General features: G+C 57.4%; 9 protein-coding genes across 9 annotated transcripts; 4 read left to right on the top strand and 5 right to left on the bottom strand.

The window, feature by feature from the left end:
- Positions 1 to 47: 47 nt before the first annotated feature.
- On the bottom strand, positions 48 to 2,059 carry CDEST_05488 (Putative AAA+ ATPase domain, P-loop containing nucleoside triphosphate hydrolase). Its single transcript, XM_062921647.1, has one exon. It carries the CDS (start codon positions 2,056 to 2,058, stop codon positions 88 to 90), a length of 1,971 nt encoding a protein of 656 aa, XP_062777698.1. The 5' UTR covers position 2,059; the 3' UTR covers positions 48 to 87.
- Position 2,060: 1 nt separating this feature from the next.
- On the top strand, positions 2,061 to 3,347 carry CDEST_05487 (Putative proteasome maturation factor Ump1). Its single transcript, XM_062921646.1, has 2 exons — positions 2,061 to 2,572; positions 2,663 to 3,347. The coding sequence occupies exons 1-2, from the start codon at positions 2,567 to 2,569 to the stop codon at positions 3,098 to 3,100; spliced, it is 444 nt and encodes a 147-aa protein (XP_062777697.1). The 5' UTR covers positions 2,061 to 2,566; the 3' UTR covers positions 3,101 to 3,347.
- Position 3,348: 1 nt separating this feature from the next.
- CDEST_05486 (Putative Ubiquitin-like domain superfamily, UBL3-like, ubiquitin domain-containing protein) lies at positions 3,349 to 5,182 on the bottom strand. The gene is made up of 2 exons (XM_062921645.1): positions 4,044 to 5,182; positions 3,349 to 3,982 (listed from the first exon to the last, which is right to left on the bottom strand). Exons 1-2 carry the CDS (start codon positions 4,738 to 4,740, stop codon positions 3,828 to 3,830), a joined length of 852 nt encoding a protein of 283 aa, XP_062777696.1. The 5' UTR covers positions 4,741 to 5,182; the 3' UTR covers positions 3,349 to 3,827.
- A 1,703-nt stretch (positions 5,183 to 6,885) lies between these two features.
- Positions 6,886 to 8,204, top strand: CDEST_05485 (uncharacterized protein). The gene has a single exon (XM_062921644.1). The coding sequence runs from the start codon at positions 7,575 to 7,577 to the stop codon at positions 8,130 to 8,132; it is 558 nt and encodes a 185-aa protein (XP_062777695.1). The 5' UTR covers positions 6,886 to 7,574; the 3' UTR covers positions 8,133 to 8,204.
- A 1-nt stretch (position 8,205) lies between these two features.
- Positions 8,206 to 11,608, bottom strand: CDEST_05484 (Putative clathrin/coatomer adaptor, adaptin-like, armadillo-like helical, AP complex subunit beta). The gene is made up of 5 exons (XM_062921643.1): positions 11,023 to 11,608; positions 10,485 to 10,669; positions 10,353 to 10,428; positions 9,926 to 10,290; positions 8,206 to 9,874 (listed from the first exon to the last, which is right to left on the bottom strand). The coding sequence occupies exons 1-5, from the start codon at positions 11,065 to 11,067 to the stop codon at positions 8,419 to 8,421; spliced, it is 2,127 nt and encodes a 708-aa protein (XP_062777694.1). The 5' UTR covers positions 11,068 to 11,608; the 3' UTR covers positions 8,206 to 8,418.
- Positions 11,609 to 11,775: 167 nt separating this feature from the next.
- CDEST_05483 (Putative TMEM85/ER membrane protein complex subunit 4) lies at positions 11,776 to 13,681 on the top strand. Its single transcript, XM_062921642.1, has 3 exons — positions 11,776 to 12,040; positions 12,096 to 12,448; positions 12,498 to 13,681. Exons 1-3 carry the CDS (start codon positions 11,915 to 11,917, stop codon positions 12,568 to 12,570), a joined length of 552 nt encoding a protein of 183 aa, XP_062777693.1. The 5' UTR covers positions 11,776 to 11,914; the 3' UTR covers positions 12,571 to 13,681.
- A 10-nt stretch (positions 13,682 to 13,691) lies between these two features.
- Positions 13,692 to 14,126, bottom strand: CDEST_05482 (uncharacterized protein; the record flags this gene model as incomplete). Its single annotated transcript, XM_062921641.1, has 2 exons — positions 13,692 to 13,838; positions 13,914 to 14,126. 2 exons carry the CDS (start codon positions 14,124 to 14,126, stop codon positions 13,692 to 13,694), a joined length of 360 nt encoding a protein of 119 aa, XP_062777692.1.
- A 180-nt stretch (positions 14,127 to 14,306) lies between these two features.
- Positions 14,307 to 15,977, bottom strand: CDEST_05481 (Putative major facilitator superfamily, MFS transporter superfamily; the record flags this gene model as incomplete). The annotated part of the gene is made up of 1 exon (XM_062921640.1): positions 14,307 to 15,977. The coding sequence occupies one exon, from the start codon at positions 15,975 to 15,977 to the stop codon at positions 14,307 to 14,309; it is 1,671 nt and encodes a 556-aa protein (XP_062777691.1).
- A 1,001-nt stretch (positions 15,978 to 16,978) lies between these two features.
- CDEST_05480 (Putative SNARE-complex protein Syntaxin-18) lies at positions 16,979 to 18,575 on the top strand. Its single transcript, XM_062921639.1, has 3 exons — positions 16,979 to 17,245; positions 17,313 to 18,028; positions 18,102 to 18,575. The coding sequence occupies exons 1-3, from the start codon at positions 17,129 to 17,131 to the stop codon at positions 18,340 to 18,342; spliced, it is 1,074 nt and encodes a 357-aa protein (XP_062777690.1). The 5' UTR covers positions 16,979 to 17,128; the 3' UTR covers positions 18,343 to 18,575.
- Positions 18,576 to 18,815: the final 240 nt, after the last annotated feature.

The raw sequence follows: 18,815 nt of genomic DNA, 5'->3' as shown, positions 1-18,815 counted from the left end.
TATACGACCCACCATCTCTGAGGCACACAATCATCTCCACGCTCACCAAGCGAGTAATAGGATAGGTAGTCTACATACATGATGTTCCTACACACCCCAGAGCGCCTTCCACCGCTTCCCGTCCGTCCTCAACGGCCCGTCAAATTGTCCAAACCGCGCCGGAAGGCCCTCGTTGGCCTCGGGCAGGCAGATCCACTCGCGCACGCAGTCCGGTACCTCCTCCTTGATGTGGCTGATGCAGATCAACGCCTGCTGTTCCGTCAGACCCCTGACCCTGACTTCGCCCGCCTTGGCCGCCTCGCTGTCTACGATCCGATCGCCGCTGTGCGTCTTCTCCTCGCCCTTGGCCAGGAAGAGCATGCACTTGTCCCGCACCGCGTCGTCCATGCCGCTGAATGCCTCGTCGAGCACCACCACGTCGGGGTTCTTGATAACGGCCCGCAGCAGCAAAGCGATGCGCTGGGCGCTGAAAGAGAGACCGCCAAAAAGGTATTCGTCAGACCAGGACAGGTTGTCGCTGCTGCTGCCTACGGCGACACTGTTGCTGTGGCCCGGGTTTAGTTCGGGGGCAAACCAGCGCAGTGTGGCTTCGACCTTGCCTCGTGCCTCATCGTCGAGCTTGGGGATCCCCTTGAACGTGTCCGCCCACGCGTTCTCCAGTACTTGCCGTACCGTCAGACCCCGGGGCATGTGTTGGTGGACCTCAGGGCTCGAGTGTCCAATACGTGACTGGATGTCCCAGAACGTGAGGGGCTGTTGACCGGATCCAGGCTCGGGCAGTCTACTTCTGCCGAACAGCTTGATGGGGAGAGAGTACGTCTGAGGGTGATCGGAACAGAGGAGGGAGACGACGGTGGTCTTGCCCGACCCGTTCGGGCCGAACACGCCCCATCGCTCTCCTCTACGAACTGTCCAGATGAGGCCGTCCTTGGGGCCGGATGGCGTGTCTTGAGACCAGTTGCCCAGTGCGATCTTGTTTCCATACCTCACTTGGCAACCGTCCATCTCGACCAAGGGCTCGCCGAATCGCGTCTGGGAGGGTGAGCCCTCCACCGCAGCCGCAGACTCGGCGGCATGCTGGCCCTTCTCGTTCGACTCAAAGAGCCCATCGCCCTCGACGCCATTCGCAGTCAAGGTCTTGCCCATCTCCACGAGCGAGTGCACGGGGAGCTTCTCGTCCTCCTGCAGCCCTCCTTTCCACACGCCCCTGACATACTTCCTGAAACCTTCCAGCACCATGTCCTTGGGGCCCATCGAGCCGATCTGGCAGTCGCTGCGGAGGTAGATCAGGTGCGTGATCCAATCGGGCAGAGGATCCTGGGGCCTCGCGCTGAGGACCAGCCTGGGGCTCTGCCGCTCGGCCAGCGACTGGAGCAGCGGGCTCAACGACGCAACGGTAGGCGGGTCGAGCCCCATGAACGGCTCGTCTAGCAGCAGAACCTCGGGCGTCGTCAACAGCGCCCTCGCGATGCGCGCCCTCCTCCCCTGCCCATTGCTCAGGAATGCTACAGGCAAATCGAGGAGCGGGTCCAGCCGCAGGTCCGTGACGACCCTCTCCAGAAGCTCCCTGGGTATCAGGTTCTCCTCCCCAGGCAAAGTCTCGAGCGGGTTCAGCTCTGTGTTGCCCACCAGAAAGTCCCGCAGCGAGAAATCCGTGTTCTCCCTTCTCGACTCGTACCGCGCCGCGAGGTACGCGCTCGTCGTTGGCCCGCCCAGCGCCCCGCCTTGTTCGCCATCGAAACCGACGTACTGAATTGCCCGGTTCGCGATCCGCAGCCGCGCCGGTACCTTGTCGGTCGAAAGGTACGGGTATGCCCGCGCTGTGGGCGGAATCGCGAGGTGCTGGCCCCGCAGAACCTGCAGCAGCGTCGTCTTGCCCGAGAGCGAGGGCCCGACGATGCACCAGTGGTTCTTGGTCTCGGTGAAGGACGGCAGCTCGAAGCTTAGGTTGCTGAAAAGCGGCGGGTTCGGTTGCGTCGAGTGCACGTTTGGGTGGCGGCGGTAGAAGGTGCCATTGGTGATCCGCAGAATCGGGGGAGAACGATTCGGTAGCCTCATTTCTCGTGACGCCTTCAAGGCCAATTAACCGTCGTCTCTGTGGTTTTGTGGTGATTCACATTGTCTGGCTCATCCTCTCTTCAAGTCTGGGGCCGATGGCTTTCCCCAGACTTTTTTGTACGTAAACGCCCTGCGATCTCGGTGTGAAGCTCGTCCGTCATCGCCCCGCCGTAAGGTTCCACCTAGCTAGCGTAGGTAGGTACTTAGTCCACTGGCCTTGCTACGTACTTAACCCGCCTGGGGAAGGGAAAAAAAGCGACAGGGATAAGGTAAGCTGTCTGCCGCGCCTGCATTTCAGCCTGGACGTCACGTGCAAGCGCCTTAGCTAATGGCGGGACTCCGACGCAACGCAACGCAACCAGGCGGAAAGCTCCAGGCACATCGTTGAAGCGCAAGCTCCCCAGCAATCAGTTCCCTCGTCGTTCCAGCTGCATCGCCATCCGTTAAACGCCCAACAACCTATTCTACACGACTACACATATACTCCCACCCAGACACAAACCCCAAGATGGCTGTATGTTCTTCCCCTATTCACAAAAAAGCTATCTATCTGCAATCGCACATGAGAGGGTGAAAGCTAACAGCCCGCCTCCCCCCTCCCCAGATGCGAATCGTCCCCGCCGCGAACCAGCCCACAACCTTCGCCGCCGGCGCCGGCGCCCCCTCGGCCCCGGGCGTCCACGACACACTCCGCGCAGGCGTCGGCCAGTCGATCCTCGACGCCCGGTCCAACGCCCCCGCGAGTGCCCACCCGCTCGAGTCGCGCCTTAAGAACTGGGAGGCCACGCAGGAGAACATGCGAATGGAGACGCTACGCCGCACCTTTGGCGCTGCCGAGCCCATCCGACGACAGATGGAGCTCAAGATCACCCAGACGGGCGAGTGGCGGCCCCTCGCCCTCGGCGGCCAGAAGCCCAGCATCCACGAGGAGATCCTCCGCGGCAAAGACACCAGTGTCACGTGGGAGGACGTCTACTCAGGCGAGGAGAGCGTCGGCATCGTCGGCATGCACGACGAGATGGAGAGAAAGCTGAAGATTTGAAGCGGAGCCGCTCCCAACGCACGGGGCTAGCAGGGAGAAGAGGACGACGGGTAGGGTTTGTACAACTACGACATGCGCAACGATATCTGGACGGCGTGGCTAAGGGGGGACATCATCAAGACCATAGAAGTATGATTCGGCTAGAACGTCCAGGTTCAAGGGAGAGGGAAAAAATCTCGTTCTACTATCCTATGGACAAACACCCCATGGACGGATGGATGGGGAGGGCGTGGGAAGAGAATCAAACAGAACAAATACACAAAGCTATGATACGCCGCCGTACTCCTGGTTTCCCCTTATCGTCTCCGCTCTTTGTAATACGCTCGATGAATGTGGGAGGGGATGGGCATCTCTAAAGAGAAAGAGACACTCGAGACATAAGGAATGTGGCCTTAAGAAACAACCCAACCCGAAAGATTCTGTGCGTAGGCCACCCAGTCCACCCAATGTGGACACATCTGAAAATGCATGCAGTGTCGAAAGGCCATATGACCCGGGCCGAGCCCCCGCCTCTTGGGATCGTGTACCACGCAGAGCACTCGGGGCCTAGGCCGAACCAGTCAGGTCCTGCTCCCCGGGCCCTCTTCCATGCACATCATTTTTTCTTTCTCTCCCCTCTCTTTGTGTGTGTGTGCCATACGAGCAAGGAGGGAAAAAAGATCAGACCGCTCTTGGGGGAAGAAAATTGATAGCCGCCTTGAGAGAAGGCTGATGCTAGCCGTTTCAATCATAAGATGACGCAGCATCCACTGCCACCTTCTCGGTTGCGGCCACCGCCGGAAGCTGACTTATTACCTCCCTTGGGCTCTTCCTCCTCAACTATGTCGGCTGGCCGAACTGTCATGTGTACAACATTGGCTGCCTCGGCGCTGAAGTGATATTCTAGCCATGTGTTAGTAAGGGAGAAGGCTAGCAAGATATTGCTGCTGGAGCTTGTGCTTACGCTTCAGCTGGTCCTTATCATCCAGCAGCTTTCCAAAATGAATCAGGCGTATACTACTGGGGCTCGCGGGCTTGGGGTCCCATTCCTCACGCCACTCCCGCAGTATCAACTCCTTTAACGTGTAGACGCTGATAGTAAAAGGGTCTTTCTTTCCAGCCTCGGTCAACCCAGGAACGTTCACGTTCCTCTTTGTCAGGTACTTCTCATCCAGCTTATAGGGATGTCGTGCACCGGTAGTTAATAGGAGAGTGATGTTGCAGACGGGACCATCTGATGGAGAGTTGCTGACGGACTGGACATCATCAACAGAGGGGCCAATAGCCATGGTGTCGTCTTGACTCTTGGCCACTGGCGGGGGAGCGGATTCTTTCTCCTTTCCCTTGGTGGATGGTTCGATTAAATCGCCGACAGCCGAGGTGGCAGCGGCGTTAGCAGCAGTATCGTTGCTGGTTTCAGGGTGAGTTGACGCAGCAGCGGCGGGTGCGTCGTTTGACGAAGTCGTCGTCGTCGTCGTCGTCGTCGTCGTCGTCGTCGTCGTCTTAGCGGTATGTGCGGCAGCGGCATCGGCGGCACCGGCCTCTGTCGATGAGGATTGCGGCAGTGTCTTCATGGGGACGGCGTCGCTGGAATCGGCCACCGAGTCCTTGGCTGGTTGGCCGCTGGCCGAGTTCGCGTCGGCGGGTTTGGTGTCGGGCATTGCGGATAAGAGAGGCGAATGCACACACGGAGAGCGACGGGTCTCGGGAAGGAATGCGGGCTCGTGACGGAGGTCGTTGGATTGACTCGGACACAATAGCTCAATGCATGCGGCAGGTCGCGACTGGGAGACGACGATTTTTCGATAGTCGGGATCGATGTTGCGCGAGAAGGAATTGGGGAGGGTTGGGTTGTTGTTCGTCGTTTAGTGAGACGCAGATCGGGATGGTACCAGTTGGCAGTTGGCGTGGGCGGCGAGGCCGGTGTAGTGGCAGTTGCCAGGATCAGGAGGTGGATGGGGGGGATTTAGTGGTGGGGACGATAGTGGGCGGATGGGAAAGGCGGGTGATCAGTGCATCCAAGTCAAGCGTCCAGCGGCCGTCGACTCAAGTTTGTCTGATGGCATGCGACGTGCGATGTCCAAGTCGTCAGATGGGAAAAAGGGAAAAGGGAAAGGAAGGATAAACTGGGGGACTGGGGCCGAATTGGAGAGGTTGAATCAGAATGGATCCAGTGGAAGACTGACTGGGAGTGAACCTTGGCGCAAGCGTGGCCGTGGGCCGTGGGCCGTAATTGACTTGGACGACTCTACGAATACAGTACTTGATGATACCTAGTCACCTGAGGATAAAAGACTGAGGGGGGAAGGGTTCTAAGTATCTAGGTAAGATAGTTAGGTACCTAGGTAGGTGGTTTTCGGCCTGGATGGCTCGGCAATCAGCGCCCGTTTAGCTGGGGAGGCAAAGGGGAATTGCGAATGGCAGCACCTGGCAATAATTGGCTGACTGTATGCACGGTCTGGTGTCGTGCTGCTGCTGCTGCTGCTTTGTGAAGCGGTGTTGTCCTTTATCAAGACAGCAAGGCAGGCAGGCAGACAGGCAGACGGGTAGGTCAATGTCAATGAGGATTCCATCTAGTCTTCCTGGTGTTAGTTCAAGTCATCCTCCGTCGTATTTCCGATCCGTCGGTATTCGTAGAGTCGTGCAGGCTATTTCATCGACAAGGCCCCTCCTGGACCAAACTTGCTTCGGCGGCGGCGGGTACCGGCAGCAGACGGACAATGCAGTTCGCTCAGGGGTCGAGGGTGTTTCGGGGAAAAGAAGCGGAGGAAGGAGGAGGCCAGGAACCACGCTGGAAGAGCATGCAGTCGACGATTCCACGTCGGGCGCCGTTGCTCTCGCACAATGATGGAATGACCGGGGGGAGTTGGCGTGGGAATGAGACTCTTTTCGTACGGCAGCTAGGCAACCCGCGACGGAAACCACAGAAGATACATGATTACGCATACTAATATACTGATTATTTTGTTAGATACAACGCGTCCGCGAGGGAGGCTAGAGATGGGCGGTGGCGCCCCGGGCAGCAAACGGCGTGTGCTGTTGTAATTCGTTTCCCATGGCAATCCCCTCGTCGTCTCGTCGTCTCGTCTCTATGCCCCTTTTTCCCATCGTCTTCGAAGTTTGTTGGAATGAAAGGGCAGCTTTCTTTCCTGAGGAGCCTTCGCGGTCGATGGCAGGAAGAGATGCACAATCCACCCTCTTCCACCCTTTCGGGCTTCCTTCCCAGGGCTTCCTTCCTAGGTGCCTTCCGCGTTCCCTTCGCTCCCCAGCAGATCAATCCCGTCTGTTCCCTTTGGTCCTCGAGGTCGCACTGTATTTCCAATGTCAGGTCCCAGTAAGGTTAGCGTCATGGACGAGACTGGCAAGTCCTCGCCAGCACTAGGCTTGATAGCGGCGCCCACGGATGCCCCCGCCACCGCCGCCCCAAACAAGACGACGCTCTCTCTCTGTTGGCCGTGACACATTTCAACCACACGCATCTTCATTCCCACTCCCCCGGCTCTGTAGGGGTGGGGGGGGGGATTGGAGGATCAAAATACAAGTGTCACTCACTGCCAGTGCATAGAAAAAAAGCCTCAACCATCTTGTACGGGCAGGCTACAGCACCCTCACCAGTTGGGCATACGCCGTCCATCCCAACTCGGAGAAAGGACAGGCGTGGCTGCTGGCAGCCTCTCCAACGTGGGAAAAGACGTGAAATGTTTCAGTCGTCCCCCTCCTATTGCACCAACGCCTGTGAGAAAGGCGAGAAGAGGAGGCCCCTCCTCCACTCACCGCTTTGTCTCCCTACCACTCAGGCGTCCTCCGTCTTGTTGATGTTTCTGAACATGGGATTATTCGCCAGGCGAGACGGCCACGACGGCACGAAACTCTCCTCGGTACTCACCGCTGCGGGAACGACTCAATTCGACGCACACGCACACGCACAAGCACACTCACCCGCAATCCAAAACTTTTGGGGCATGGTTGCGGTATAACAGAAACGGGCTTGGACGAGCCACTCTACTGCGGTAGGCAACTTGTTCGGTTTGTTCGACTGCGCTCATGACAGACAGAGAGGCTCTAGCTGATTTGGCTCTCCCAGGGAGGGGGTTCGAACACCGCAATTGAGACACAAACACTGGGACGAGGTCGAAGATACGCGGAAGACAGAAAAGAATTCCACAGATCCCGGCTAAGCCCGTCGCCTGGTCCAATCTGACCAGAATCCAGGTTCGAGGGCCATGTCGACAGGCGATCTGAATTGACGACGGCTCCAGCGGGTGGAAAAGGCGTCCCGCATTCCAACCAATCCCGCCAAGGGCCAGAGGGTGGGCGGTCAGCCCCTCAACTACAAAGGCAGAGCACCCCTTACCTTCTTCTTTAGGGACACTGGTCGGCGCCCGTTTGACACCATCATCACCGTCTCTGTCGACTGCATGTTGTGTGGGCAGACCGACCTGTCCGGTCTATCCTTCCCCATCCTTCCCACCGAAAAGACCGCTAAACCCCACCGATGTCTCCCCAGTTTCCCCTCCCCCGGACCGCTGATCAAGTAGGAACACCACCCGACCAGCGTGTCCCCGGGGCAGGCATCCCCTCCGAGAGTGATGCTGATGGATGGCCACACGGACTGGCTCCAGCCAAGATTCTGGACCCCACCTGCTTGCGAAGCCCGCCGAGCGTCGCCAAGACGAGCACAACAACCACGCCGACCACAGTCCAGCCTCGAGAAACCGGTTCTGCGCCCAAACCTTCTTCCTCCCCTCCTCTCTCTCCGATTCTCCAAGTTCATCCCCTCCTGCCGTGCGTGTGTTCCCATCAAGCGAAGCCCGTCCCGGCCCTTCAGCCCCGCCGCTTGCTCTCGCTGCTGTCATGCTGCTTCTTCCCTCCCCTCCCTTTTTCATGCATCTTAGGTTCTAGCCTTTCTATTAGACTTCCCGTCTGGCCCGTCCACCAACACACACACCACACACACACACACACACATCAACCTAGCGTGGCCCGCCCGCATTGCGCGATTTGGTCCCTTCTTTGTCTGAACTATCTACAACCTACCACCCCTTATAAGTAGTGTAACTGAGCCAGTCTCTCCCTCTATCTCTCTCTCTCTCACTGTATGTGCGTCCTGGTTCCGCTTCGACTCTGTTTGGACGGTGTGCAGGTGCTGGCAAATCTCGATGAAAGGATTGGGGAAAGTCAACTCCACACTTTGATAGAAAACTACCTAAGTGACCAACAATCAACATGTACATGCCTTGCCATTACTGATTGTTGAGGATATCGTCCGTAGCCTACAGCAAACTCCCACATATCGCTCTCCCACACACACTCTCTCCCTTCCGTATCCTGCATTGCCTTCACAGAACCAAAAGATCCCCGTTGCTCCCCTGCGCCGGCTGCACCACCTGCTGAGGCGCATGCTGGTTCACCACGTACCCGGTCTCGTATCCTGTCGTCTCACCAAACACGTCGCCCTGGTCGATCCGCATGGCCGCCATCTGCTGCGGCCCGATGCTGTTGAAGTAAGCGTCCGCGTCATTGACCGCCTGCGACAAATTCCCATCCGCCTGGCTGACGTGCTGGCTGTGCATGCTCGCGTCCTGCGCCTGCCCGCCCATCCCCAGCATGCTCAGGCTCTTCTGGTTCTCGATCGACGTCGGGAGCAGGTGCTTCTGCAGCGCCGGCGAGTCCAGCAGTTTCCTCGGCCGCGCCGACCGGAACACCGTCTGCACTGGCTTTAGGTACACCGTCGCCAGCGTCCCCACGTTGAGACACATCTCCTCCAGCGTCGCCGGGTCGAGCCGCTCGGACTCAGCCGTGATCGGCGGCTTCTCTCCCATGACAATCTGCTTCGCCGCCGCCATGTCCGTCGACAGCAGGCGCCAGTACATGTAGGCCCTGTCTCGGAGATCCGGGTTGTCCGTCTCCTCCGTCGCCCACTTCAACACCCGGGGCACCAGTTCCTGGCCCTTGGTCGGTCGCTGGATGAAAAGCTTGACCGTCGCTGTAAGCAGCGCCAGCTGCACCTCAACCGGCTCCTCCGCGAATGAGTACAGGAAATCCTCGAGCAGGGCCTCGCTGTTCTCAATTCTGTCGGCGTACTGTCCAATGACCCACACCATGGCGGCCTTGGCCTCTGGCTCGTCCAACGAGTCAAGATGCTCGCACAGCGTGCCGATGATGGACTCGTATTGGTTGGGGTACTTGCGGAAGATGTTCCTTATGACGACCGTCGCCTCCTGCACGATATATGTGACCTTGGTTGCAACCAGCTCGAGCAGCAGGTTGATGCATTGCCGCGACGCCGGCTCAATCTTGATGGCCAGCTTGCCAATGGCGCGCACGGCCTTGCGGACGAAGTGGACATCGATCTCGGTCGCGTACTCCCTAAGCTCCGTGAGAACTTCGTCAATGTTGCCCTCGTTGGCGAGCATGAAGATGAGCTCCAGCTTCGTGACCTTGACATAGATGGGGTCGTTGTATTTGCAGAAGAAGACGCGGATGTCGTTGCGCAACACTTCCGGCCGACGCTGCAAGATCAAGAGCGCATTCCTCAAAGCAAGGTACTGCACCTCGGGCCCCTTTGCCAGAAGAGTCACCAGTGGGGGTGATAGCTTCTTGCATAACATTGTGATCTGCCTCTGGTCCGAGATATAGTTCATCAGATAGAGCACGACACGGATGCAAGTCAGTACCACAGCCGAGTTGGAGTGCGAAAGGCGCGGCGAAATGCGCTCGGCAAGAAGCAAGGCTTCTCCCGACTCCTGGGGAACGTAGGACATGAGTGCCTCAAGGATGTATGTTTGGCCCCATCTGCCATTTCTTGTCAGTAATCAATCACAAAGCGGTTTCTGACGTACTTACTCTGAGCAGTCGGGGAGAATAGCCACCATTTTGGATGCATTGCTGTAATCGATAGTGAGCTTGATGGCGTCACTTCGCTCCCATATGTCCATCAGCGATGCCAGTGCGCTGGCGACCACGGTCGGGTTATCGTCTCTGAGTAGGGTGTTGAGCCTGTCGATCAGGTCGGAGCCCTCAACTGTACGCCGGTCGTGGTCGTAAAGCTTGGCGACACAGAACGCTGCCGTTTTCCTGACGTATGGATCCGCATCCTTCAACATGTGCTTGACCAGGGGCACAGTTGCTTCGACGAATTCCCTTACGTGGATGTAGGACATTGTTCGAAGGGCAAGAGCTCTGACAAGTGGATTGTGGTCCTCCATGTCCTAAACACCTAGTTGTTAGACGATCTGCATCGTTGCGCCAGACCATGGAGATGCGCTCTCACCTGCTCCAGTACAGGAATGGCCTGTATGGCAATCTCAGGTCGCATTCTCGCATAGTTGACTAGGAACAAGAAGCACCTAGGTCGGTCATCAACATCAATTTCATGATACGCGCAAATGATGGGATTACACACATCTTCTTGATCTCCAGGCTCTGGATATGCATACAACTGATGATGTCGGGAAACAGCGCGACCATGTCGTTGTTGCTCATGGTCATGTTGGCAACAATCTTCTTGAGGGCGATCTTTTTGTTCACATTGTTCTTGTCCTTCTTGCCGCCGCTGTTCAGCTCGAGTCGCAGCTCAGCAACCTTGCCCTTTGAGGTTGTTAGTTTTGGAAAGTGAGCCGGCGGAGGCATATAAGCCATGAACATGATGGGCAGTACATGTGGTGGTGTTTGACGCAACAAAGCAATTTGAGAGGGGATCACAAGCAGTGAAGTGAACTTGTGAGAGGGGAAGCTAGCTCAACGCCACAAGGCACAGCAAGGCTAAGAATAAAGATGGCGGGGAAGATGGTGCGCTGACAAGCCTAGAATATTTATATTCTTGGGATTTGGGACAGGGGTTGACTTGAATAGACGCAAGAAGTACTACCGCAGTTGAAGATATCCAACTGCAGGGTGCATACAGACAAGACCGAGGGAGAAAAGAACCGAAGCTTACTTACCCTGGCAAACAATTTGGAGTCTCCTCCACCCTGGGGGCCCGACATTGTTACAGTTTCCTCTCGTATGAGACGCGACGGCAGGTGTGATAGTATGTGACCAGACTCTCACACAGATCCCTCCGAATGGGACTCTAGCAAGCTTCGCCGGTGGTTGAATGCGTCGCAGAGTGGTGGGCGATAGCTCCAGAGACCCCTCACGCCCAGCTGCGCGATGTATGTCGACTTTGGCCTCCCTGGACTAGGGCCAAGCCACTCAATCAGAAATCGGTCGCAAAAGTTGGCGGGAAGCCGCAGTGTTTCCCGGGTCTGTCTTGGATGGTGGGAGGGGTGCAGAGGCAGAGGGATGTCACATGCGTTGTCGGGCCGGGGGGGCTGCGGCCAATGGAAGTGTGACCGTGTCGTCTAGCTGAAGGCCTGGCAACCTTGCTTTCCTACGCCAACTACTAAGCGTTTCGTTCGTTATTGTAGCGTGATATCGGGGGTCGTTAGGGTTCGGCGCGACGGGGGGAGGCGATCGTGTCGTGTTCGGTCGTGGTGTCGTTCTCGCGGACAATCCGCTTTCGAATCCAGATGTTTAAGGGGAAAGTTAACGTTGGATCCCAAGCTCCCGCCGTTCCGCAGTGGAGTGCGACAGGCCCGAGACAACGGGCTTATCGGACAACCGATAAGCCTAAGCGAGCCAGACGCGCCCCAGTTCCAATCGCCCGCGGGGAGGTGAGGTGCCTGAGTTTAGCCGACGCATCCAGATTATGTGGAGACCTCTGTCTACCTAAACGTCTGCTTGTCATCCGCGCGACCTGCACCCAGCCTTTCGTCTCAACCACCTACATTCGAGTCTCTGAACCTCCCACTACACGCCCGATTAACCGATATCGATACCAAACTTCCGCAGATGGCTCTGATCAACGGTGACGTGCCGCGATGGGTGGTCGATCTGCAAGCCCCTCCGGCCGCGAAGTCTAAGGTCCCGGGCGTCTCCGACCCGCCAGGCTACCCGGTGCAAACATCCAGCTCTAAGGTAAGCTTGTGCTCCGTCTGCACTGGGATCCTGTCATGCTGACGTTTTTCCGCAGAAACAGAAGGACCAGAAGATTCAGCCGCGCAAGCAACAGACACCAGAGGAGATGGATACCCTAAAGGTCAAGAAGGCTTGGGAAGTGGCGCTCGCACCCGTCAAGAACCTGCCCATGACAGCCATCATGATGTACATGTCCGGCAACTCTCTCCAGATCTTCAGTATCATGATGGTCGTGATGGCGTTCAAGAACCCGCTCGTGGGCCTGACCGCCGTCAACCAGGCGTTTGAGAGATTCGAGTCGGAAACGAACAAGGGCAAGATGCTACAGGTCAAGGTGGCATACATCGCCATGCAATTCGTGGCACTGGCTTTGGCGGTCTGGAAAGTCAACTCTATGGGTCTGCTACCGTAAGTGCAATTGCCACACACGGTGGAGTCATCACTAACATGACGACAGGACAACGCGATCAGATTGGTTGGCTTGGGAAGCTCAGAGAGAGCCTTTGGAGTCCTCGGTTCCCGCTCTATAGACGACGACATGAATCCATGAATCCACCGACTGAAGTCCGTCCAGAATTGGTTTTCTTCTCAACACACATCATTTTGAACTGCTCTGATACATTGCAGCTCCTCCAGCCACTGCTCCTGTTGACGATGTACCCCTGTTACCGTGGTCCAGCCACCCATTGCTTGTACACGGAATGTGCTTAATCTGACCAACCGTATTGTACGGCTCATGATCGGTGGGTTCAATCAACCAATACTGTAACGGACCGAGAACTCGCTCGTCCACAGTTTTTGGGCTGCAAGTCCCTTGGATCCGCCCAGCTTCTCGTCTTCGGGTCCAAGGGCGATCGATGGCTACCATGCCGGGGAGGGGCATCGACAGATTCTCACGTTTCTCAAATGATCCTTCTTGAACAACAGACCGAGAGCTTCCTCCGGTCCTTCTGGCTGGTGCAGGTGTCGATGCTGTTACAACTGGTTGGCATGCTGACTGAGTCGGCCGGTTCACAGGTGTTGCTGCTCCAATGGTTTTGTTCTTGTTCATGATGGTCCAGAAGACTTTCAGCTTCATTCTTGGCAGGGTTGGGACGGTAACTTACATTCTGATTTGATGGGGTATATGCGGTTGGCAATGCTGCTTTTCTGGGATTGAAATGCGATTGTCCTCTCGAAGGGCCTGAATCTCATGCTTGTGCCGATAAGGGAAGCTGTCGGTTCTTATTCTTACACTGTCGAGGCGACGCCATGCCTCCCTTCTGCAGAGGTCAAGCTCCTACTTCATCCGACGCCAAGTACATGTCCCGGGTCGGTTAAGACTTCACAAGTCATCTGAGAAGCATCCCGCCTGGCTATGGCCGATGGTAGCTCCCGAGGTAGAATTCACATGCGTGGAGCAGACCGAGACCCGTCAACAAGGCCACTTATTGCATCAATAGCACTCTTTGACCAGCCAATCACCATGTCCACCTCACTGTAGGAGATGTATTTGATACCCTGACAGCAAAAACTTCGAGAGAGGGGTCACTTAGGCTTGACAAACAAAGAGGCACGGAACGTAAGGGATAGATCAATCGTGAACCTGAAGCTCGGAGTTTACCACCACAACTATCCGACCAAGAGCCCGATGGCATCGCCCTGCCTGCAGTCACGCATACCACAGCCGATAGCAACGCCGGATGTGGTTCCGGTGCTTGGGACTATCTCGACAACTCAAACCCGCCGGTCTACCGGGGTGGTGAGAGTCAAGTGAGACAGACGTAGGAAGAGGCTCCCGCCGTCGTTGAGACATAGGCTAGAACGGACGGGGGGTAACAAGCCATCATAGCCGGCCTTCCAAGGGATGACTTTGCGAGCACGGAACGTCTACACAGTCACTGTCCGTGTTCAAGCAAGTAAGAATCAAACAGAACCAAAACATTCGCGCCCAACAAAGAGTTGGTCTTACTTGCTGTTCTGAGCCAGCTTGACCTTGTTGCCTCGCGTGGTCCGCAACGTGGTCCCCTAGCTTGCTCGCCGAGATCAACTTTTGTCGAGATGTCTGCTTCAGAGGGAAAACATGGTTTCTCCCGAGAAAAAACATTTGGGTTCAATGATCTGCGCAAAGAGTGTTCTCCAGCGCGAGCGGCAAATATGGCATGATCTAAATTTGTCACAATGATGAACTCTCTACCTGTCCCGAGCCTGAAACTCAAGTGAGATATATAGACATTACCGTCCAACTCCTAAACAAGCACCCCAAAACGCCTCCAATCATGCCCAATCATGAAGCGTCCTCCCTCGCCCGTCTTTCATTCCTCCACCTGGGACCTCTCCTCACGATTAAAAACAACATCGGGCTCAAGACCGCGCACAAGGCGGCCAGAAACGTAAACGACCACCCCCTCCCCATGCCAGCGATCATGTGCTCTATGACAGCCGTGCCGACGGCGCCCAGGGCGCACCTCACGAGGTTGTTGGCGGCCGTGGCCGTGGCGGGGGCGTCCGGAAATAGGTCGACGATCAAGGTGTTCATGATGCTGAAGGAGCCCGTGATAGTGAGACCAATGATGCTCTGCAGGACCAGCGGTGCGGCAACGCTCGTCTCGATATGCAGCACCCACCCGTACGCCACCAAGGCGACGAGCCCAACTGCGACGGCCGGATAAACGGGTTGCAGGCGCGCCTCCTCAATCGGGAACTTTCTCAGGTCGTCACCGCGCCGGCGGTCGATGGTGAAGCCAATCTTCCGGGCGATGCGGCCGTAGTTCCAGTCGAGGACGTAGCCCTGGCCCAGGCTGGCAACGACGCATCCCGCGCCGTAGGGGAGGTAGCATAGGCCCAGCTCCAGGTCGTTGAAGCCGTAGATCTCGCGGAACAGGGTGCCAAGGGTCGCGGCGACGCAGATGAAGGCCACGTAGAGCATACTATTGTACGCGAGAACGAGGCCCATCTCCTTTTCGAAGATGATCTTGACGGAGCGGATGGGGTTCGGGAAACGGAGCTTGCGCCTGGGCTGGGCCGCCGTCGCGGCGGACTCGCTCCGGGAGAGGGGATCAGCGTTTTCTGCGGTAATGTTACTACGGTGACGGCGGCGGCGGCGGCGGCGAACAAGGTCGACAACGGGCCGGTTCCAGGGTTGTGGGGGAAGGGATCCATTGCCGACGACGTTGCGGCACGTTTCCGGGATGAACAGGGCGTAGGGAATGAGCCACAGCCCGATCAGGACGACGCAGAACCAGAATATAGAGGCCCAGCCAAAGTACTGGGTCAAGACGCCGCCGAGCACGGGTCCGATGGTCGGTCCAACGTTGATTCCGGCGCCAACGATGCCCATGTACTTTCCGCGCTCGGAGCTCGTGGAAATATCAGCGACCATGGCGAAGCCCAGGGCGATGGCGCCGCTGCTGCCGCCGCTCTGCAGCATGCGGAGGACCAAAAGGGCGGCGTAGTTGCGCTGCAGGGCCAGGCCGACGCAGGCGACGAGGTAGATGGTGAAGGCGACGAGGAAGGCCGGGCGGCGGCCAGCCATGTCGCCAAAGTCGCCGAAAATGGTCGGGGAGATGGCCTGGAGGACCATGTAGGAGGTGACGGTCAGGTTGACAAGGGCGACGGAGACGCCGAGGTCGTCGGCGATAGGGGCCAGGACTGGGTAGTAGATGTTGGCGGACATGGGCGGGACGAAGCAGGCAATGGCGGCCATGAAGGCGATCCAGCGCTTGGTCGAGGGCGTGAAGACGCTGTAGGCCGGGCCGCTTGGCTGCCGGGCGAGGTTCTCAGGATCTTCCGGTGCGTCGTCCGGGGGCGCTCCATGTTGGTCTTTGTCGTCGTTGGCGAGTCCAGCGTTCGAGTCTGATGGTAGTGGAGCAACGGGTGGCTCATGAAGGGACGGAGTTGAAAGGGGACATTGTTGTTTCCCTTCTGGCCCCTTCTCATTCAGTCCATCATGTCTCATTCTCATACACAGGGCATCTCAATGCCAATGTTTGTCCGCAATCGAGAACGAAAGTGTCTGTATTTGGCACGGTATCGGCCAGCTGCTCAAAGTTGCTACTCGAGGATTACACCAGGACAACGATTGACTTATATAAAAAGATTTAAAGAGAACGTTTTAAAGGCAAAAAGAAAAAAGGCCCCAAAGAAGGAAAAGACGTTGCCATCGCGGCGAACTCTTGCCGTCCATATCCGTAAGCGGGCCCTGAATTCCCGCCCAACCACTGAATGATGTTATTTCCGCTCTGGATCGCCTCCACCGCCCCTGGAAAACCGGCATCTGGCCGAAGGTGGTTTTGGGTCTTCCGTGATTCGCCCGGACCGGCCAATGGCCTCCACAAAAGCCCGCCCGTTTGGGCAGCTGGGTCGTCTGGCGTTTGACCGAGACTGGGTTCTCGGTGCGGTATCGGTAGGGGGAGGGTACGAAGTATTCTTTGGATGTAAGCAGGCTGCAATCGCTGCCGCGGACAGAACCTCCTACAAACGCTGGAGGTTTCCATTCCGCAACGCCTTCACGGGTGCTTGTCTGGGGTCACTTGACTCGGACGACAGAAGTTGATGGCCGAGATCGGACAGCTTCATCCACGTTTTGAAGTTTTGTCTACAATCACTGACCGACCTGTGCGGCGCGAGAGGTCGCTTGGCCCTCGCATAGTATCTGTATTCCCCATACGACGGCCGATTTGCTTCGGCATTTATTGTGATGGATATTGGGAATTGACGATGACGGCAATGTCCGACCGCACCGGTGTGGAGATTGGACCGTTGCTCCTGGCCGGAGCCGTAGCCGGTACCGTTGCCGTTACCTACCTGCCGATGCAGCCCCGAACCCAGTTCATTGAGCAAGCCACAAAGCCAATTTTCTACAGCCACAATTGCCCCTGGTGACGATCTGTGGCTGGTGCACCAGAGTTCCAAAGCCACGTCATTGGAGAACAGCTTTCCACATCCATGACCGCCGGCTTCAATGTGGAATGGCCACCGACTTGTACGACAAACCATTGCTGCTCTGACATACCTGCAGACACGCGAGTAGCATGTTCACCGATATAAGGTGACGAATCCCACAATTGATTGCACACTCGAGTGCTGCAACCGCCGACGTGTACCAGAATGGACATCACGCCAGTGTTCAATGAGCTGCTGCGGAAGCGCAACGCACCCATCGTCACGGAGAAGAAGATCAGCCTCGAAACGATTGATGGTTTCCTCAAAGAGGCGTACAGAATAGTCAGTCCCCGAAACCGGTCCCTCGCCGCCCGTCGCGCGCCGGGATCCGTCGGCTAATGTTCCTCAGAACCACCATATAACGAGCCTCCACAACGAGCTCAAAGATGTCCGACAGGCCTACCTCTCAACGGCGCAGCCGCGCAAGACGCACATTCGACCGGGGAGTAACGGAAGTCAGCCCCGCCATCTCACCGACCGCGACCGTGAAGAGGTGGACGCCAACGCGAAGCAGATGCTGCGGGAGTTGAACGCCAGCATCACGGCGCTCCGGGACGCCGAGGTGCTCCGCCGCGAGACCGAGACGGCCGTCATCCGCAAGAAATTCGTCCGGGGCCTGGGCGCGCTCGGCGCATGGGCGGCCGGCGCAGCTGCGGGAGGCGGCGCCGGCGCATCGAACGACAGCGGCAAGACGGCGGAGCACCTGGCGGCGGAGGCCAAGGCACGGACGATCGAGCAGCACCGCGACGAGGTGATCCAGTCGCTGAGGAGGGGCCTGCAACTGTGCGGGCGCACACAGCAGGACATGATGGAGGTGCGGCTGACGAGGGAGATGGAGAAGAATCGGAGCGTGCTGGCAAAGGCCGGGGGCGGCAGCGCGATGCCGGAGCTCGGAGGATTCTATGAGTCGATGAGCAAGAGCGCAGCGAAGGCTGGGCTGCCGCTGGACGAGGGCAGCAGATCGTACAAGCCGCAAGAGGAGCTCACTGAGGAGCAGATCCAGATGTTCGAAAAGGGGAACCAGGACATGCTACAGCATTACAACAGCACGTTGGACAAAGTCAGGTATGTGGCACCAGATCATCTGGCACTCGGCGAGAGCATTTCGGGACACTGACGGGTCGGCACACACACACAGGACGGCGGAGAAGTCGCTGCTCGAGATTGCGGAGCTGCAGACGCTGCTGGTGGGTAACCTGGCAACGCAGTCGGCGCACATTGAGCAGCTCGTGGCGGACTCGGAGAACATCACGCAGGACGTCGGGGGCGGGAACAAGCAGCTCAAGAAGGCGGCCCAGCGGCCCAGCGCGGCGCGGTACACGTTCTTCGCGTCGGCGGGGCTGTGCGCGTTTCTGATCCTCTGGGACTTGGTTATATAGACAGAAAGAAGTCGATGGCAGTCTATCCATGGCCGGGCATGTATTAAATTGGCATGGCCTTGGTGAGAGAGTGACCAGGCGATATTGTGGCGGGCAAAGTTTAGCGAAGGGTGCAACAGCATGCACGTCGCGGCAAGGAAGAATCGCATCGAATGAACAGTGGCCTTGACAGTCTCTCTTTTCATATGCCCAAGTCTTACATCCGAGATGGCTTACCGAACTTCTTGAAAGTTGGATCACGAGAGAGGCCCTTTTTGGAAGGAGGCTGGGCAGGTTGGCATGTGAAAATAGTATACACTGCTGGGGGGGTTAACCGTGTAGCATGTCACATGTCGGGGGAGAGTTGGGCGCGGGCCAGGTGACGTCTGGCTTCCAAGCCCCGGCGCGCTTTAAAAGGGGATGAGATGGACCGGACCCCCCGTCCGCCTTTCCATGACTACGTTGTGAACGGTGAGCCGTCGAATCCAGAAGGC

Source organism: Colletotrichum destructivum, chromosome 3 (assembly GCF_034447905.1).
Source record: "Colletotrichum destructivum chromosome 3, complete sequence".
Classification (NCBI taxonomy): Eukaryota; Fungi; Ascomycota; class Sordariomycetes; order Glomerellales; family Glomerellaceae; genus Colletotrichum; species Colletotrichum destructivum.
Note: the sequence above shows the minus strand (reverse complement) of the source record. Positions and strands in the feature narration are given on the sequence as shown.

Bases quoted from the DNA above. Each gene is read 5' to 3' on its own strand.
- CDEST_05488 (XM_062921647.1), bottom strand. From the start codon at position 2,058: ATGAGGCTACCGAATCGTTCTCCCCCGATTCTGCGGATCACCAATGGC.
- CDEST_05486 (XM_062921645.1), bottom strand. From the start codon at position 4,740: ATGCCCGACACCAAACCCGCCGACGCGAACTCGGCCAGCGGCCAACCA. The intron at 3,983-4,043 runs GTAAGCACAAGC...ACACATGGCTAG, and splicing joins TGATAAGGACCAGCTGAAGC to AATATCACTTCAGCGCCGAG.
- CDEST_05485 (XM_062921644.1), top strand. From the start codon at position 7,575: ATGTCTCCCCAGTTTCCCCTCCCCCGGACCGCTGATCAAGTAGGAACA.
- CDEST_05484 (XM_062921643.1), bottom strand. From the start codon at position 11,067: ATGTCGGGCCCCCAGGGTGGAGGAGACTCCAAATTGTTTGCCAGG. The intron at 10,291-10,352 runs GTGAGAGCGCAT...CTAGGTGTTTAG, and splicing joins CCATTCCTGTACTGGAGCAG to GACATGGAGGACCACAATCC. The intron at 9,875-9,925 runs GTAAGTACGTCA...AAGAAATGGCAG, and splicing joins ATTCTCCCCGACTGCTCAGA to ATGGGGCCAAACATACATCC.
- CDEST_05483 (XM_062921642.1), top strand. From the start codon at position 11,915: ATGGCTCTGATCAACGGTGACGTGCCGCGATGGGTGGTCGATCTGCAA. The intron at 12,041-12,095 runs GTAAGCTTGTGC...GTTTTTCCGCAG, and splicing joins TGCAAACATCCAGCTCTAAG to AAACAGAAGGACCAGAAGAT. The intron at 12,449-12,497 runs GTAAGTGCAATT...ACATGACGACAG, and splicing joins AACTCTATGGGTCTGCTACC to GACAACGCGATCAGATTGGT.
- CDEST_05480 (XM_062921639.1), top strand. From the start codon at position 17,129: ATGGACATCACGCCAGTGTTCAATGAGCTGCTGCGGAAGCGCAACGCA. The intron at 17,246-17,312 runs GTCAGTCCCCGA...AATGTTCCTCAG, and splicing joins TCAAAGAGGCGTACAGAATA to AACCACCATATAACGAGCCT. The intron at 18,029-18,101 runs GTATGTGGCACC...ACACACACACAG, and splicing joins AGCACGTTGGACAAAGTCAG to GACGGCGGAGAAGTCGCTGC.